The 17,372-nt window shown below is 44.8% G+C and overlaps 3 protein-coding genes across 13 annotated transcripts in view; all 3 read left to right on the forward strand.

Annotated features, from left to right (window-relative positions):
• The window catches only part of LOC116311544 (meiosis inhibitor protein 1), a 60,343-nt gene extending 58,556 nt beyond the window's left edge, over nucleotides 1-1,787 (forward strand). For all 8 annotated transcript variants that reach the window (XM_039610920.1, XM_039610924.1, XM_039610922.1 and 5 more), the window contains 2 exons: nucleotides 849-964; nucleotides 1,519-1,787. In XM_039610920.1, the coding sequence (XP_039466854.1) occupies nucleotides 849-964; nucleotides 1,519-1,564 (162 nt within the window). In that variant the 3' untranslated portion in view covers nucleotides 1,565-1,787. The remainder of the gene's footprint in view (nucleotides 1-848; nucleotides 965-1,518) is intronic.
• A 125-nt stretch (nucleotides 1,788-1,912) lies between these two features.
• On the forward strand, nucleotides 1,913-12,051 carry LOC116311558 (coiled-coil domain-containing protein 134). Of its 3 annotated transcripts, none has more exons than XM_039610928.1 (7): nucleotides 1,913-2,492; nucleotides 6,902-7,035; nucleotides 7,208-7,329; nucleotides 7,893-7,977; nucleotides 8,273-8,454; nucleotides 10,276-10,347; nucleotides 10,604-12,051. In XM_039610928.1, the coding sequence occupies exons 2-7, from the start codon at nucleotides 6,933-6,935 to the stop codon at nucleotides 10,727-10,729; spliced, it is 690 nt and encodes a 229-aa protein (XP_039466862.1). In that variant the 5' UTR covers nucleotides 1,913-2,492; nucleotides 6,902-6,932; the 3' UTR covers nucleotides 10,730-12,051. The 3 variants fall into 3 exon arrangements, with proteins under 3 accessions (XP_039466862.1, XP_031584562.2, XP_039466861.1); XM_031728702.2 differs by lacking the exon at nucleotides 1,913-2,492 and adding an exon at nucleotides 2,499-3,507; XM_039610927.1 differs by lacking the exon at nucleotides 1,913-2,492 and having other exon boundaries at nucleotides 3,574-7,035.
• Nucleotides 12,052-12,175: 124 nt separating this feature from the next.
• LOC116311557 lies at nucleotides 12,176-15,728 on the forward strand. 2 transcript variants are annotated; one of them, XM_031728699.2, is made up of 2 exons: nucleotides 12,176-12,613; nucleotides 13,118-15,728. In XM_031728699.2, the coding sequence occupies exons 1-2, from the start codon at nucleotides 12,592-12,594 to the stop codon at nucleotides 15,007-15,009; spliced, it is 1,914 nt and encodes a 637-aa protein (XP_031584559.2). In that variant the 5' UTR covers nucleotides 12,176-12,591; the 3' UTR covers nucleotides 15,010-15,728. The 2 variants fall into 2 exon arrangements, with proteins under 2 accessions (XP_031584559.2, XP_031584560.2); XM_031728700.2 differs by having other exon boundaries at nucleotides 13,121-15,728.
• Nucleotides 15,729-17,372: the final 1,644 nt, after the last annotated feature.

The following is a 17,372-nucleotide window of genomic DNA, read 5'->3' on the forward strand; positions in this document are numbered from 1 at the left end:
ATATATTTTTACAATGCTGGAGGTGTAACATGGGCAAAGTTTCAAATAATGAGTTCCTGTTTATGTGCAAGTAATCCCTGTGAGGCAAAAATTCAAAAACTTTTCATCCAAAGCAATTTTAGCGGAGTCCACTAATAACAATAATAATAATAATTTAAAAAATAGAAATAATTAGAATGGAGTGCCTGTAAAATCTATATAATGTCGTTTTCAGAAGTTTTCGGGTTTTCTGTGGATTTTGTGGATTTCAAAAAAGGCATTCAACCGCATCCCTTGGGGTATTCTGTGGGGAGTGCTTTGGGAGCATGGGGTGTTTGGCCTGTTGTTACAGGGCATTCGGTCCCTGTACACCTGCGGAGACAGCTTGGTTTATATTTCTGCCAATAAGTGGGACTCATTTCCATTTGGTACTGGACTTCTCCATTCATAGTTTTTATGGACAGAATATCTAACCATAACCAATGAGTTTTCCAAAAGGAGTTTCCCTTGAAGGTTGGCTGAGCTGTCCCTTAAAAATAGGATGAGGAGCTTGGTCATTCAAGAGGGACTCGGAGTAGAACCGCTGCTCTTCCACATCAAAAGGAGCTAGTTGATGTGGGTTGGATATCTGACTAGGATGCCTCCTGAGCACCTTTGTAGAAAGGTATTGCGAACATGTCCAACCAGGAGGAGGCCTGGGACTCGCTGGAAAGAGTCCCGGGTCTCAGCTGGCTTGGGAACGACTCATTGTTAAATGATAGAAATTAATGGACGGATTCATGGATTTCAAAATTCAAGCTCTTAAGTTTCTTGTGTTAGGTCCCTCTAACCCTAGGATGGTTTTTGTTTTTCTTCTTTTGTTCATTCAGATCCAGAGCAGAGACCTTCTACCCAGAGAGGAACACAAGCAGAAAGTGAAGAACATGATAGAGGAACTCGGAGAGCCCGATCAGAGCTGCAGACGCAGTCAGTCTCACAATGTCCTGTATCCTTCACGTGAAGTGAAACACATGCACACCGTTGAACTTTGCTAACACAAACAGCCTCTGAACATGCCTCTGTAAGCAGGAAGTGCTGCAGAAAGCAGTAACCCACACAGTAAAGCACATTAGGAAACTCATACTTTAACATCAGCATCTTCATTGATTTTTCTCTGGCAGTTTAATAGATGCCTGTGTTGAACAACACACGCTCTACTGTACATTCATAGTCAGCATGTCATCTGTCATGCTGGCTGACTCCCTCTCTCTCTCTCGCTTATTCTTCTTGTGACCCACCCACACACTCTCATACAGTATAACTATTATATGCGTGTTCGTTTTAATATCAGCTTTGTCTGTAAATATTACACAATATTAATAATAAACAAATACACCACATATACGTGGAAATAGTAGTTCATTAAAAACACAGTGCACTTAGGTTCAGTAAAGCTGGTAGCAGTTTCAATTAGTTTCTTAATATAAATGTTCTATCTTTCATCTTCACGCCCACTGCCCCCTCTCACTTTGCTCATTGTTCCTTGACGCTTATCTTCAGACATGTTGGAGACGTGCCCCTCTGCCTGTCTGACTTTGTGCTTTAGACAGGACATCGATTTTGAAAGTTCTTCACCTTGCTCGTTTGTTTGACTGTTTCTGTTGTGCTCCTAAAACAATACAACCTGTAGTTTCACAGCGTCCTAGCAATCTGACTTACTGCATGCATTTGTTCATAGTAGGTAATTCATATTTGCAGCAGTGTTAAAGAAAACAAACATCTTGAATTATAAGTGCATCAATAAATCACTTGTTTTTGTTACAGGCCAACATTGGTGCTTTTTTGTCTGATATGGTAGCACTGACGAGCTAATCAACCTTTCCTCTTAAGAAAAATGTCCTCTGATAGGGGACCTATGATATTGTACTTGAACATATTTCCATCATATATACAATGTTACAATAGTAGTTATTGTTGTTATTAAACATGGCCAAAGTTTAAAATAATTAAGCATATATACAATAACCCCTTTGAACCAGGTGCTCACGTTTAAAAAAAGTACTCAGGATATGCCTAATATGGTCATCTCAGGCACAGAGCTCTGACTGTGAACACAGAAGCCTGGTAGAGCTGTTCATCTAATAATGGAAAGGTTGATGGTTCGATCCCAGCTCTAGTCTCTAGTCTGCATTCCTAAGTGTCCTTGGGCAACATATTGAACCCCAAGTCGCTCTCTGATGCGTACATGGGATATGAATGTGTGAATGTTAGGTAGAAAACACTGGGTGTAGACAAAAGTACATGTATGAAAGGGGGTGAATGGCTGAATGAAGCATGTTGTATAAAGCCCTATGAGTGCTAGAGTCGAAAAGCATTATATAAGAACAAGTCCATTTAGTGTTTATCTAGACCTTCTGTTTGCCGGGGGCAGCCAATTAGAAGGCGTTAAAGGAGAAATGTTAAAACAGCTTATTACAGGCAGAGTGTGAATCTTTCTAGACCAGGACACTGCTTGTAACAAGACACTGTCTAAGGTGAGCAGCTCTGCTCGGGGAATTAACTCTCTCACTTTCCCACCTAGAGTTTCTTCTGCCAGTATTTAACCAGATTAATGTGAATTTCTCTACCCCATCCACACCTTCTCAAAGCTGTCAGGTGATGGGAGCACGACTCCCTGTAGACCACTGGTGTGTGTGGCAGCGGTTGTGAGGTGGACAAGCTGCCAGAGAGCAGCTGTCGGCGAAGTGCTTGAGAGCCATGTGGGATATAATTGCAGGGTAAAACGTCTCCTGTGGTCTATTTTTGAACTGTATGGCCACTGATGAGCTCTCAGGCTTTAGGCTACTGCAAGAAAATCAATCGTTCATTGTACCATCGGGTAGCTCCAGTGTGTTTCTTTACTTCTCACTGGCAGCTCATTAAGTGGCAAGGTGGGGTTCTTATATGATCGCACAAGTCCCTTTTGACGTCCAGTTGACTTTTAAATTGCTGTCACAGCCAGCTTCCAGAAAGGCAACTTTTCATTAGCATAGCCGATCCTAGCTGCAAATAAACTACCTAACATGCTCGCTTACTCCGCCCAGCAGCCATCTTTATAAAATACCTCGGGAGTTTATAGCATGGCTGGACGGCATCATAATCCCGGGGGGAAACTGAGCATAAACGGAACGCAGCCCCTCATCCCCACGCTCTGGTGGTGTCTCCCTCTAACTACTCCGTGTGGAAACCGCACTCCTCCTCCTCCGTGTTTAGCGCCCGCTCGCTGTCATTCGTCCAAGACGAGCCAGCCGGTGCGATCGTGGCGCTGGCAGAGTGGAGCAGCGAGAGCCGCATGTAAATGAACGCCTCCACCTCCGTTGTTGTCACCTGAGGATCCAGAGGAGGGCAAACTCACTGTCCCGTCTACCTCATCGGCGAGCCGAGCTCTTTTTCTGTCTTTGTTCACGCTCGGAGCGGAGATAAAGAAGGTTCAACTGCACTCTTTACTTTGGAGCAAACGCCGCTCGCTAATCGCTGCCTTGTGGCGCTGTCGTTTCTCGCTACAACACGGTGAGTGGACCTCGAGTTTGGTGGCTGTAGTGTCCAGCAGAGCTCTATCTGCCGGGGAATCTGCTGTGCTGGCCGCTGGCTGGCTGGCGGATCCGCCGGAGCGTACAGCTGCGATGACAGGAGGCATCGATTTGTCGACTTTAAATACTTAATTTCCAAAAGTGAGCCCCTAGTTGGAAAGTCTTCTATAAATAGTTATGTGTCATTGAGATGTTGGTGTATAATACCACTGTATGTAGCCGTGCATCCAAGATATAAAAAGAGTGTAATTCTCCGTTTAGAATATAAATAGTTACTCAGTAGTTGGGTACAGACAGCCGTGCAGCTGTAGGAAGCCAGGTCAGGTAGGGGACATGCAATCAATTAAACAATCTGTAGCTGATGGTCCATGTGACAGTCTTTATCCACCACCATCATCACCATTACGCATGTCCGTGCCTCTCTATGAATGATGACAGGAGAGCCTCTAGGATGGAAGCAGAGCGAGAGAGAGAGAGAGATGATGTGTCAGTCCTTGAACCTCAAGCCTCCCACAGCAGGCTGGCAGCCTGAGGGGAACCGGGCTCCACTCCTGCTGCACATCCAGCTGTCTGAAAGGCATCTTGCTTTTTTCCATCCTCTCTGGAGCACTGTTCACCTCAAGGGTCAGCTGTGGCTCTTGAAATGAATGCTGCAGAGCAGGCTTGTTCGCAGGTCGGACTTCTTTCTCATCCTTGATTGAAGATTATCATCTTTCATCACACTGGAGAAAATTGGATGCATGTTTTCAACAATACAGACAATTCCCAGTCAGAGTGGTTCTTCTTCACGGGTTCCGTGTGATTAGATAGGGTAACCTACTTTACTGACAAAGCTGGAACCTGGATCTCCCACACAGGAAATCAAACTTCAGCCTCTTTGCCCCAAGAGATGGTTGCTAGCAGTTGCAAGCCAAGAGATTTACGTGGGCTCACACGACTTCAGCAAGAACCACTCTGCCTCTGCCTCCAGACCTCCCCCGACATATCTCGCCAGCTCGAGTGCAGGAGGGACAGACGGCTTCTGAACCGAGCCTCCCACCATGGATGCTGAACATCTCCCCTGAAGTTTCTTCAGTCCAGGACTCAGCAGGGGAGAATATGAAAGAAAGCCTTTTGCAGATCAGCTGGGTTGTAGTAACAGTGTTCTAGTGCATGCGCTGCTTTGAGATCAGTTTTGTTTATACGTGCACCAAAAAAAAAAAAAAAAGGTAATCGCAAGATCCTTTATATTGTAAGCTAAAGACCAATGAGAACCCCCGCAGGGATCTGACGATCCCCTCTGAGCAGCACATGATGGCGATGGGCAGGTGAACTCCCTCCCTCAGCTGGTTTTACTCCTGTAGTAAGACAGGCTGGGGATGCAGGAATGCAAGTTCTCTCTCACAGAGCAGCATTATTTTTAAGGGGAGTTTGAAGTTAATGTGAGCAGATGATGATTTTTGCATAGTTTTGTGCTTCACACTCCTTCCTGTTTCACTCAGGACCAAACCGAGTGCCCTGGAATTAGTGACATGCTCATCTTGTGTAATCAGGGTTGGCTGTTTACAGTTAATGGATGCACTTCTGCACTGCCCGTGCCACATTAGAAATGATTGATCCAGCCTTAATGCCCTTCCTACATCACTTCTTACGGCCTCAGCACTTTGCCCCTCTGCGCGGAAACATCAGCAGCTCCTGGTTATGCGTATTGACGGTGATGACCTTTTCCCTCATAAATATCTGTCAGAGCTACATGGCTGCCTGCTAGGAGGCACACAGGAACATCAAATAACCCGACGAGCTGCTGCTACTACCAGAAAGACAATCCCCACCCGTCTCTGGCTGTTATCGAGAAATATTTAGGCTTTCGACCAGCACTTAAGGATATTTAGTGCAGCATTTCTCAGAAAGCTGGGAAGCTACCCAAAAGATGTTCTCAGAATGCACAAATTGGCCTTTATCGAACATTGTCTTCACTCAGCTGTCTGCAGGAACGCTGGTTTCTGCTGACTCCGTATGAACAAAGTTGTTTTTGAGTTTTATTTTTAAAATAAATGACCCCAGAGACTGGCAGGGAAAGCCAGAATGAATTGGGGGGGAAAAAAATCCGCTTTCATTTTTCTGGAAATAATACACCAACGCTGCCGTTAAACAGAAGAATGATTCAGTATGAAATGCTCATTGTTTGTCTGCGTTATCAGCGTGCTGTAGATGTACAGGCAACGTCGAGAAGCAGATGGGTTTCTTTTTTCCTGTTCTGATTGGAGCGAGTTCTCTTAAGGGTGCTCACTTTAGTCTAAATTAATATTCACGCCCTGAAACATTTGCTCCCTTTCCCGCTCCTTGAGATTCGAGAATAGGCACCCCGGGTTTGTAAAGATTAATCCAGTTAGCGCAGAAATCGAGTCTCCCGTGCTCATTATCTGTCATTCCACAACCGCCTCCTCTATCTTGCACTAGTTCTCCCATCTGTGTGTCTTTGGGTTTCACCGCTGTGCCTTAGCAAAAGGTAGATGAAATATTCACCAGGAAAGCTGTTGTTTCCCTCAGGGTCTCCAACTCCTCTACCCCACCCCCTTCTTCCAAACGCTCCAACGCCCCTCTCTCCTCTCCTCCTCTTCCCCCCGCTGCTTCTCCTAATATTACTCTCCCTCCATCCCATCTGTACCCCACTGCATCCCTCTGATAGTATCATTGATGGAGCCCCTGCTAAATTATGCATGGATTATATGAATTATATCTTGTAGCTTTTCATCTACATTGTCCTCTCCCTGCCTCCAGTTACTTCTGTTTTCTGCTAATGTTTTCTTAAAAAAAAAAAAACTTTAGTTTTTGGCTCGCATCGAATCCTCCTTTGATGAGGTCCTATATTTAGCTGTTGTATTTATCTTCTCACTTTCATGCCTCCCTTTGAAACGTACCAAAAACAGAAAAAAGCCTTGGAGGACGGGGAAAGTTGCGACAGGATCAGAATGCTATAGAAGACCGCCGCTTTTGAATAGAGGGCAGAGGACGGGCAAGAGCAGACCGGGCGCCTGCTACAGAGACTGTAAAAGTTCCTCTGGGGATTATGCAAGTGCCAGACATCAGATGTGTCTTAAAAGGAACATACGGAGGCCCTCTTCAAATGCCGGCTACCCTCTGGTGTTCCATATTGACCACTTATCCCCAACATGTCTCCGTATTTCACATATTCCACAAGTATCACACGAGAGAGCGCGAGCCCCTCTAGTAGCTGAAAGGAGAAAAATGAATGAATGGAGAAGAAAGCTGTGTTTGCTGGCTCCATGTGAAAGCGTAGCGAGTCAGGCAAGCTGAAAGAATCTAATCAGGCGACTGTGTGACAATATTCTGCTGAGGAACAATGTCTCATGGCTCATCATCCCTGTTTTCAGAAGAGTGCCTCTCTGCCACCCCCTGCTGACCATGCGGAGTGTGGGTGCAGTGGTCCTGGCGCTCGCCGCTGCCGCACTCAGCTCGGCAGACTCCGACACGTACCGACCGAGACACGACTCCAACCTGGAGATCTGTATCCTTCTGACGGCGTGCAGAGCTGCTGCCAATTGCTGTTTGCTGATGTCTGTCTGTGTGTGTGTGTGCAAGTCACTAAGTATTGAACTTAAGCATCTTCACGAGTGTGTCTCTCTTGATGTGAGTTACGTCCGTAGAGAGCGTTTGTCCTCCTGACCTCCTCCTGTCAGACAAGCGGCTGTTTGAGACCAAGAGGAAAGATCAGCTGAATGCACTCAAGAATCTAGTAGAGCTGAACGACATCAACCAGCAGTACAAGATCATAGACATCATGCTCAAAGGACTCTTCAAGGTACAGTGTGTATGTGTGTGTGTGAGACATCATATAGTGCGTGGGAAGCAGCAAGTCAAGCACAGACAAGGCCACTAGCATCAGAGAGCAGGCACTGTGAAGCTCGACCTGCCTGGTGTTTCCAGCAAATTGAAGGATAAGAACGTTTGCAGCCCGATAGAGAATCAAAAGCCATAAAATCCACCGCATTCAGCAGCGCGTGAGCTCGCTTTTCATTTGAATCTGAATTCACGCTGCTTGCAGGTGCCATTCACTTGCACCAGACTGGGAGCTGTGATTTTACTGTAGGCCTCTATTTCCCAGCGGGCAGCTATGCGTGTATCTGCATCGCTCTCAAGGAGAACAAGCAGAGTCGACCTTCGGGGGCTGCAAAACATTGTCAGCACTTCTGTACGTCTGCGTGTGTGTGAGCCAGCGTGTCTATTCTGTGCAGTGTCCACACAGATCACGCATTGACTGTAACATCTGAGGAAGGTGGTGTGTAAAATGCCATAAGAATAACAATCATAGCACGTAGATTGGAGTACATAACCCTGGAGATTGAGCTCTCTTTCTCTCTTAAGGTGTTGGAGGACTCCCGGCAGGTCTTGGTTGCGGCCAACATGCAGCCCGATGACCCCTTCCCCATGGACGATAAGATCAAAGAAGGTCTGATTCACTTTTAAATCTCAACTGTTGCCTTCTCTCTCGCTCTCGAGTGTTTTTCACACACTGATTCTGTCTCCAACACCTCTGCATGGGTTGTCTTACACTCTGTTACCCATCTCAAAAACCCCCACTTCTGCCTGGTGTTCATCATCCCATCTTCATCCCCTTCAGTGCGGTCTGAGTGTGCTCCCCCAGTAAAATCTTGAGCTGCTTTCCTCCCTTTGTTCTGTTAAGCATCATTTTTCACAGTGTGTTTTATACATGTACATATTCATATTCTGTTTCTGTCCTGCAGCTTATTCCCACGTAGTGGAGAACACGGCGTTCTTTGGCGACGTGGCATTGCGTTTCCCCCGTATCGTCCACCACTACTACGACCGGAACGCCGACTGGAGCGGCCTGCTGCGCTGGGGGCTGAACTTCTGTAACCAGACGGGGGTTTTCACAGGAGGAGCCCACCAGCATGTCCTCACACTTGTAAGACCTGCCGCAGCCTTTTTATTAAGGGTGTCAAAAAAAATGTTTCTGGTTTCACTTTTACTCATTTCGATTGCGTGGATTTAGAAGAGATTTGTCGACGTCGCGCTGAAGACTGAGAGTTGTTGCAAAAGCTGAAAGAAAATGATTCAGATCAAAATCTAACTACCTAATTCTTCCTTTGCCAGTGCTCCACTAAGTTTCATGAGATTCAGCGTGATTGATCTTGCAGTGATTGCATACCGCAGCTTCAGCTCACGCCTTGGATTAGAAAAGAAAACATGTCTCTGCAGGAGGATATAATGGAAATATTCAAAACGCAGCGAGAAAACAGCGCATTATAAACCAAAGCACAGTGATGTAAATGTGTCTGGTAAATAGATGGCACAGAGCAACAGAGTAGTTGAGGTTTACAGTGATTCTTAGGTTCCTAATATCCAGCCTTATCCCTGGCAGCGTGTTTAAGGCTCAGCGATTCTGAAATCTATAGCCGATTCTTGCAAAAGCAACAATAATGGTGCGATGGTGGTAGATTAATATCTCCCGAATATATGTCGCTTGACCGACAGATCGGTGCAGCATCACCAGTGATGTAGACTCTGCACGGGCCCGCTGTGGTGAAGCGAGAGATGAGCGTAAAAGCGAAGCTGTCGATTTATCGGGGCACCTACGTTCCTGCGCTCACCTGTGCCCGCAAGCTCCGCGTGGCGACTGGAAGAATGAGACTGCAGATAGAAGGGGTGGAAATGAACTTTCTCTCAAAAGGTGTCAGGGCTCTCCCTTACAGACTGGATAAGGAGAGCGGTTTTCAGGAGGGGCTCAGAATAGAGGTACTGCTCCTCCACATTAAAAAGGAGCCAGTTGCTTGGAAACGCCTCGGTGTCACCCCAGAAGAGCTGGAGGAAGTGGCCGGTGAGAGGGAGGTGGGCAAGGGATGGATGGGTGGAAAAAACCTTTTATTTTGGAAAACAAAACTCAAATATTGAGGGTTTTGTTTTTTTCAGATTAGTTTTGTTCTATGAATACAGTTCTTATCTCCCACTCGCTATTGAAATTTAAATGAATTTAGATAATGCTTCCCAATAACTGCCCAAACTACCCACATGCATTTCAAAGTGGCTGCTCAGTGACTTCTAGATCAGTTTTAGCCACACGTTAAACAGAAGGCACATTCTCATAAACCACAAGATGTTATCTTTTCAGCAGAAGTGCTATCCGTGCATCATTAGCTATACCAAACAGGAAAAAATGAATAAAAAAACAATGGGTGACAGTTCTCTGGAAACCTGGTGGGTTTAAAGAGTGATGCAATCATGTCATGTTAGTGTGCAGTTATCAGTCATCAGTGTCAGCCAGCGTGTCAGATATTTCTGCAGAAATTGAATTTTGGCCTTGGAAACTTTAAAGACCAAAGGTGTCTAACCGGTGTTTCCTTGTTTAATGTGCGGGTTAATGAACTAAACTAAACAGGATTAATCTGTGACCTTAGCAATGTGCCAAGAGGATTATGAAGTGGATTAATTCTGAGGCTCGAAGCAGCAGCAGCAGTTTTGCGTCCTAAAAGTGTGCGTTCGGCCCTCGCTTAACCCCACGCTTGGTTTCCGACTCCCTCGTCTCTATTTCATCCACCTCCGTGAGCGGTAAATAATGAAGAATGAGCTCTAATGCTCGCAAGGAATGTGGTTTAAATTGCATCAGAGCGCTTCTTAGCTGTAGCATAAGTGATGTGACGTTTCTTAGCTCTTTTTAAAGCAAGCATTATGTATCATCTCCCCCTCTTTTCTTTCCTCTGCCATCTTTCCTATTCTGCTCACCTCGCAGATGTCACAGGAGCTGGGAATAACAGAGAAATCCCCAGACTTTATAAACCCGTACCGCACAGAGAGAGATGATGTGAGTACGCTGCATACATGCTGTTCTACACTTTGCCTCTCTTGATGACTTTGCCATCATCCATTATTATTCTAGCCTGATACCTGGTAACAGCTTTCTTAGTACCCCAGAGACTCTCTGGGTACACCTTTGCAACCAGCAGGAATAGAAACACATGCAGATCTTTGCTTTGTTTTTCGTAGAAATTCTCTAAGAAAACACAGCCTCTCTCACATGGCGACTTTGATCTCCCCGCGCCCTTTCTTATCTGCCGCAGGTGCTTCACACAGCCGAGGCTTTCCAGAAGATCCTGAGGGAGGAGGAGAAGAGGAGGAGGAAGGAGGAGAAGAGGAAAGAGATCAGGAAAGGACCTCGCATATCCCGCTCTCGCACCGAGCTATAGCGCTACACCTCACCGAGCGTGAAGAGCAGAGGAGAGGGAGGAAGAGGAGGAGGAGGAAGAGATGAGAAGGCGCGTACACTCGCAGTCCACAAGGGGTGGCTTGACTTGTAGACTCTGGTGACAGTGAAGAAAAACAAAAAGCTGCCGTCACTTGTACAAAAGCCAGGTGCTCGAGAAAGAGAGAGAGAGAGAAAACCTGAGTGTGACAGGAGGAGGGGGTTAGTCCACATCTGGGAAAAGCCTGAGCTGCTGTACATCAGCAGTTCTTTAGAATTTGAGGGGAAGGAAAAAATAACTAGATAAATAACTCTGGAGATGAAGTTAAGGCAAACTCATTTTTGATAACTTGAAGATTATGTAACTGAACTTTGGGATATTAATTCATTTTAGTCTAATCGTTTTTCTTCAAAACTTTGCGAAGCCCCTGCTGTACTGTATCTGGTCTTGGTTTAATGTGTCTAAAATCCCATACGCTTCAAGTAGGTGCGATTGCCAAATTTGACCTTATGGAAATCTGGCGTGTTTATGGTTGGGTTAGGCTCGACCGCTGATTGAATATTATTTCTAAGAGCTGTTGAATTTCTCAAAGGATGTTTGTGAATAGGCAGATTTACATTCCCACTGCTGCTCAGAATTAATAAGGAGACATAATTATGTTGCGTTTGCCTGAAGGATGCCGTAATGACAAAGATGGGTTCATTTTTATGTATGCTATTTTATTTCCATCTGAGGGACTCATTTGAGAATTTTTTTTTAATTGACCATATAGTTTTTTCTGCCTTAATGAGCCTTCACATTATTTTTATCCTGTCAACCAGAAATACAACATGTGACCATTCATCTAGAAGTCCCTCGTCTTTAACCTTTTTTCCATATTTTTTTCCCTTCCTTTTTAAATTGACACGTTTTGTGGATTCAGAGCTACACAATTGAGACTGATGTAATTTTCATATAGTAATAATGACTGTTATGAAAACTATATGTATATTCAGAGAAAAATATCAGTGCTGCAGAATGAACAAGCCATTTTGTTAACACGTGTAATGAAATAAAGTGACTCTGATACATAAGGAAGAAAATTATATATATATATATATCAATATATAGATATATATTATATTTGTACTTCATGTGGCTTCATAGTGTAGGGATGTCAATCTCATTTTACATTGTGGGCCACGCACAGCCCTCTTTGACCATAAACGGGCTGGACCAGTGAAAGTACAAAATAAATACTACAAGTAAAATGACAGAAAACGCTCTGGTAGTTCATTACACAGACTGTCCCTGTACTTATATAATATAAAGGTTTTGTTAATTCACAAAAAATGTCTCTTTTTTTTTACTGTGTCATTTACCTGTCATTTAATTGTTTATCTGTTTATTAATTACTCTTATTATGAATGGCAACTGGGCTGAGCAGTCTTTATCAATAGGAAAAACTGTAACACAAACTCTATACAAAGAATCAGGGCTTTATATGTGACAACTCTACACTTTGGGGTTTGCACATTTGCATAATAACAAACAAAAGGTTACCGGTTCGAGCCCGGAAAGAGACACAGATCTCTTGTGATTGTGTCAGGATGGGGGTTAGAAAAAAGAAGTAATCTTCCAAATCATACATGTGAATATGAGAGCGGCTGAAAGCAGCCCCCTCTGTGCTCCACAGACCTGCTACATTTGTTTTGTTGAGCAGATGAACCGACAGAGGGCAGGAAACCGTCAAAGACACAAAGTCCAGTGTTTGCATTTCATATGCGGGCTGAACAGTTTGACTTCAGCCCATCTGTGGCCGCATGTAGAGGATGAAGGGCAAGCTGGCATGCAGAGAAGAAACGGCTTTTTAGTCTCTCTGCGAAATGTTTCATCATTTGGACTCTGGTAAGATCATACTTTGATGTTTCTGTCAAAAGTTAGCGACTTGCTAACGAAAGCTAAGCTAAAGCCGTTAACGTGCTAAGGCCGAATTATTAGCAGGCAGTATAATTAACGAGATTAAAGCGTGAGCTCTTCATTCGACATTTGATGTTTAGTTTCAGGGTATGTTGTCACTGGGTGGTGTTAAAGTTAGACACTTAATTTAACCACCTAGTGGATGTTGCTAGCTTCGCGTCCCTCTTGCTTGTAGCTAACCTATTGATGTTTTGTTTATGTGCAAGAAGTTTCCTGATGCTCTCACTTTACAAAGCTCATTACATTGCTGTTATCTTTCCCAAAGACACAAAGTGGAGATAATACAAGCCTTGGCTGCTGTCTGCTTTTTCACTGGCCATTACATTTGTAGTGAACATTTAAAAAAAAAAAAAAAAAAAAAAAAAAAAAAAAAAAAAATACAGTAGTCTGAACGTTAACGCCAAATTTTTTCTGCTCCTAATATTCTGTTAGAAGACGAGGAGAGGAACAAGGAACCAGTACACATGGAGTGTGAGAAGGAAGGAGTCGACTCTGAGACCAGGTGGGGCGAAGAGCTCAGACTGGTCCTCATTGGAAAGACCGGATCTGGCAAGAGTGCATCTGGGAACACCATCCTGGGCCACAGGCAGTTCCTGTCGCAGGTCAGCGCCAGCTCTGTCACTCAGATTTGCGAGATGGGAAGCACTGAGCTCGCTGAAGAAGATGGCCGGGCCGTCCCACAGAGGAGAGTGAGGCGAATCATGGTTGTTGACATGCCAGGTTTTGGAGACACTCACCTCAGTGTGGAGCAGATTCACACAGAGATTGCCAAATGTGTCTCTCTCTCTGCCCCTGGCCCCCACGCTTTCCTCCTTGTGGTGCCAATAGGACGATACACAGACAACGAGAACCAGGCTGTTTGTGAGCTGGCCAAGATATTTGGGGAGGATGCTGTATTTCACCATACAGTGGTTCTTTTTACCAGGGGGGATGACCTAGAGGGCATGGGGATAGAAGAATATCTGAAAATGACTGCACCTCCTGGGCTGAGGGCTCTGATAGACAAGTGTGGGGGTAGGTACCATGTTCTCAACAACAAAGACCCCAGTAACACGGCACAGGTTAAAGAGCTCTTGGTGAAGGTAGACAGCATGGTGAGGCAGAGTAACGGAGGGTTTTATACTAACACCATGTTTTTAGAGGCAGAGGCTGCAATCAGGGAGGAGCAGGATAGGATGTTGCGAGAGCGAGGGCAAGCAGAGGGTGAAGACCAAGAAGGAAGTAACTGCAGAACTGAAGAGGAGGCTAAACTTGCAAAAAGAAGAAAATGTGATTTAGAGTCTGACATAGCAGGAAGCAGCGAGAGAGGATTACAAGAGCTCCAGAGGAAAGGGGTAGAAAGAGGAAGTGAAGATGATCTAAGGGTGGAGAGATGGGCAAAGGAGAGCAGAAGCAGTCCCTTCAGCCTGCTGAGAGACCAAATCAGAGGCCGACATCGGGGCCAAGGCAGAGCTGTCAGCCGGCGGCCATCTGTCCGGTCATCACTGATTCGTTTCAGGAGGGAAGCCGCGCTCTCTCCCAAGGTGCTGGAGAGAGTTAAGGTCCTGGTGGCTGCTGGAGCCACTGGCATGGCAGTTGGGGCAGTTTTCGGAGCGGCTGCCCCTTTGGCAGCTGCAGCTGGGGCATCTCTTGCTGGGAACTCGATTGGTTTTGCTGCAGCTCAGTTAGCTGGGATGTCCGTGGCGGGAGGCTCGGGTGTGGGGAATGCCGTGGGCGCCATAGTGGCGGCAGCCTCGGGGAAAACTGCAGTGGCTCTGGGCGCAGCAACAGGTGGAGTTCTGGGTAGTTCTGTGGGAGCCATTGCTAGCGCTGAGGCTTCCAGTCCTGCAGAAGGTGCTTTAGATGCCCTCACCCAGGTTAGCATCATAGGGGCCACTGCAGTCGGGGTGGCGGCCGGTGTGGGATGCACCATGGCAGGTGGGGCTGCTTTAGGAGCAGCTCTGGAGGGAGCAGCTGCCCTCGGTGGAGCTGAAACTGCAGCAGCAGCAGGAGTAGCTCAGGGTAGTTTAGCGTCAGCAGCCGCTGGGACTCCTCAGTGTGCTGCTGCCTTAGCTCAGGAAGTGGCCGCTGGTGCTGCATGTGGGGTAACAGGACCCAGTGTGGCAACAGCAGCCAGCAGGGTTGCATCAGACCCGTGGGGCACCATGTCGGCAACAGCACGCATCCTGAGCGCGGTGGCCGAAATTGGCAAAGCTGCAGCCGGCATCGCCCTCGCTGGTGGTCTGGTGGTGAAGGTGGTGAAGGAAAAAGTGAGAAGCGGCACAGGAATGACGGAGGCTTCCTACTCAGAGAAGAAGTCTTATGAAATCTACTGGAACAAATAAATACAGGCTGAGCATAGAGTCCAAATCCAGGATGTAAGAGATGTATTTTTCCACCTTCACAATAAACACCACACAACACAGTAACTTACTGCAGTGAGGGATATTTTTACATGGTTGTAAATGATCAAAGATGCACTGCTAGCAACAACATCTGTGTAATAAAGTTGTATGCAGTATTAATATGAAGCCACTTTATGAGGAAAAGGTAGAATTTCTCAATCTAAATGTTGGTTCAAGCCGAAGCTGAATAATCCATGACATTTGCACTTGTGTGGGATGACTGAAAGGCATATTAGATGGGTGTTGATTCTGTTGTTTCTTATTTTTAAACATGTTAGAAGGTTGTGATGCATTTCAGTGCTGGTTGGTATTTAAACACACCTTAGTCCTTGAGCACACATCATACTTAAAAAAAAAAAAAAAAATTACAGTGAGTATTATAAACAGAAAAAAGTTATCTTAAGCCCCTCATCAGTGTTTGCCATGCCAAATATGTATATGAACAAAGTGGACTAATGACGTATTGAAAAGTTTCCATCCTGAATGATTTGCAGTGATTGGCTGGTTTTATTGCACTGTTTAACATCATGTAATAATTAAACCAGGAGAGTTATACAGTTATGTATTAACACAGGTAAAACATATGCTGCAAATGAGTCAGCAGTTCATTCATGTGTTTTTGCAGTGAAATAAAGAAAATACAAATATTGTTGCAAGAACTAATGTTTTTGGCTTCTTTTTTCCTTGTGGAATTATATTGGTGTTATCTTTTTGAACACCACACATGGCAGTATAATCAACTATGGTTCTCCATTTGAAGAATTCTGCAAACACATTAAGTAACAACGTGATCGTGCTTAGAATTAAGATCTGTGCCATTTTAAATGTATAGATTTGATGACTTTGTTAGGTACACTAATACCTGGTTGGAAGCCCTTTTGCCTTCAGAGCTGACTTAATTTTTCCTGGCATGGATTCAACAACAACGTCCCAAAGATGCTCTGTTGGACTGACGTCTTGTGACTGTGGAGGCCATTTGAGTACAGTGAACTCATGTTCAAGAAACCAGTTTGAGATGATGTCAGCTTTATGGGTGTGTTATCCTGTGAGAAGCAACCATCAGAAGATGGGTACTAGTTATAACTGGATGGGCATGATCAGCAACAATACTCAGGTAGGCTGTGGTGTGATGGTCAGTTGGTACTAAGGGGACCAAAGTGAACCAAGAAAATACCCCATATCATTAAACCACCACCACATAATACAGGGCAGGATAGATCCATACTTTTCATGTTCATGCCAAATTTGAACCATACCATCTGAACGTGCCAGCAGAAAGACCCATCAGACTATATAAAATTTTTCAAGTTTTCTGGTGAGCCCATGTAAAGTGTTGCCACAGTTTCAGCTGACAGGACGAGCACCCAGTCTGGTCTTCTGCTGCCCATCTACTTCAAGGTTCAACGTATATTTAGCAATGCTGTTCTGCATACCTTGGCTTATTTTGCTTTCCTTTCTAAAGAACTCTGGCCATTGTCCTCTGACCTCTGACATGAAAAAGTTATTTTTACTCACCGAACTTCCGCTCACTTTTCTGTTTTTCAGAGAATTCTCTCTGGAGATGGTTGTCTGTGGGAAATCCCTGTAGATCAGCAGTTGCTAAAACACACAGCGCAGCCCATCTGCCACCAAGTTTATGCCAATAAACTTAAAGCCACTTAAACTCCCATATTTCTCCATGTTTCTGGTGCTCAATTTGAACTTCAGCAGGTCGACCTTATCTACATGCCTAATGTAGATCTCTGTATCTCATTGTACAACTGTATAGTGACAATAAAGGCATTCTATTCTATTCTATTCTATTCTAAATGTGATTACCTACCTAATAAAGTCGCAGGTGACTATAGATGGGTAGCTCAACTGTAGTTCTTTCATTTTTATTAACACAGTATCATACAATTTTTATGCTAAAAAAGTAAAACTTGGAGTATATTCCATTAACCTTTTTTGTCTATAACACAACTTGTAATCTTTGATGGGTTAAAAGGTAAACAATAAATAAGATAGTATTAATCCGTACGCTGGAAAACATGCTTAAGAAACGAGTGAAACTGTTAAAACGTGTGTTTTTGCGAATGACTGCAGAATGACTGTGTGTGTTTATCGCCGTCATCTTTTCCAAGGAGCAGCATTTGTCCACCGAGGTCGGGTTCTTTTCATGAAGGTAGGGGGAGCGGTTTATTCAAATGACACCCAAGCTTCTGATGGTTGACGTACTATCAGACCACGGCGAATACGGGCCTGTCATTGGACGATGATGACTGGTCTCATGACAAGAACGGACAGGTCTCAGCCAATCAGAT

Source organism: Oreochromis aureus, linkage group 4 (genome assembly GCF_013358895.1).
Source record: "Oreochromis aureus strain Israel breed Guangdong linkage group 4, ZZ_aureus, whole genome shotgun sequence".
Classification (NCBI taxonomy): Eukaryota; Metazoa; Chordata; class Actinopteri; order Cichliformes; family Cichlidae; genus Oreochromis; species Oreochromis aureus.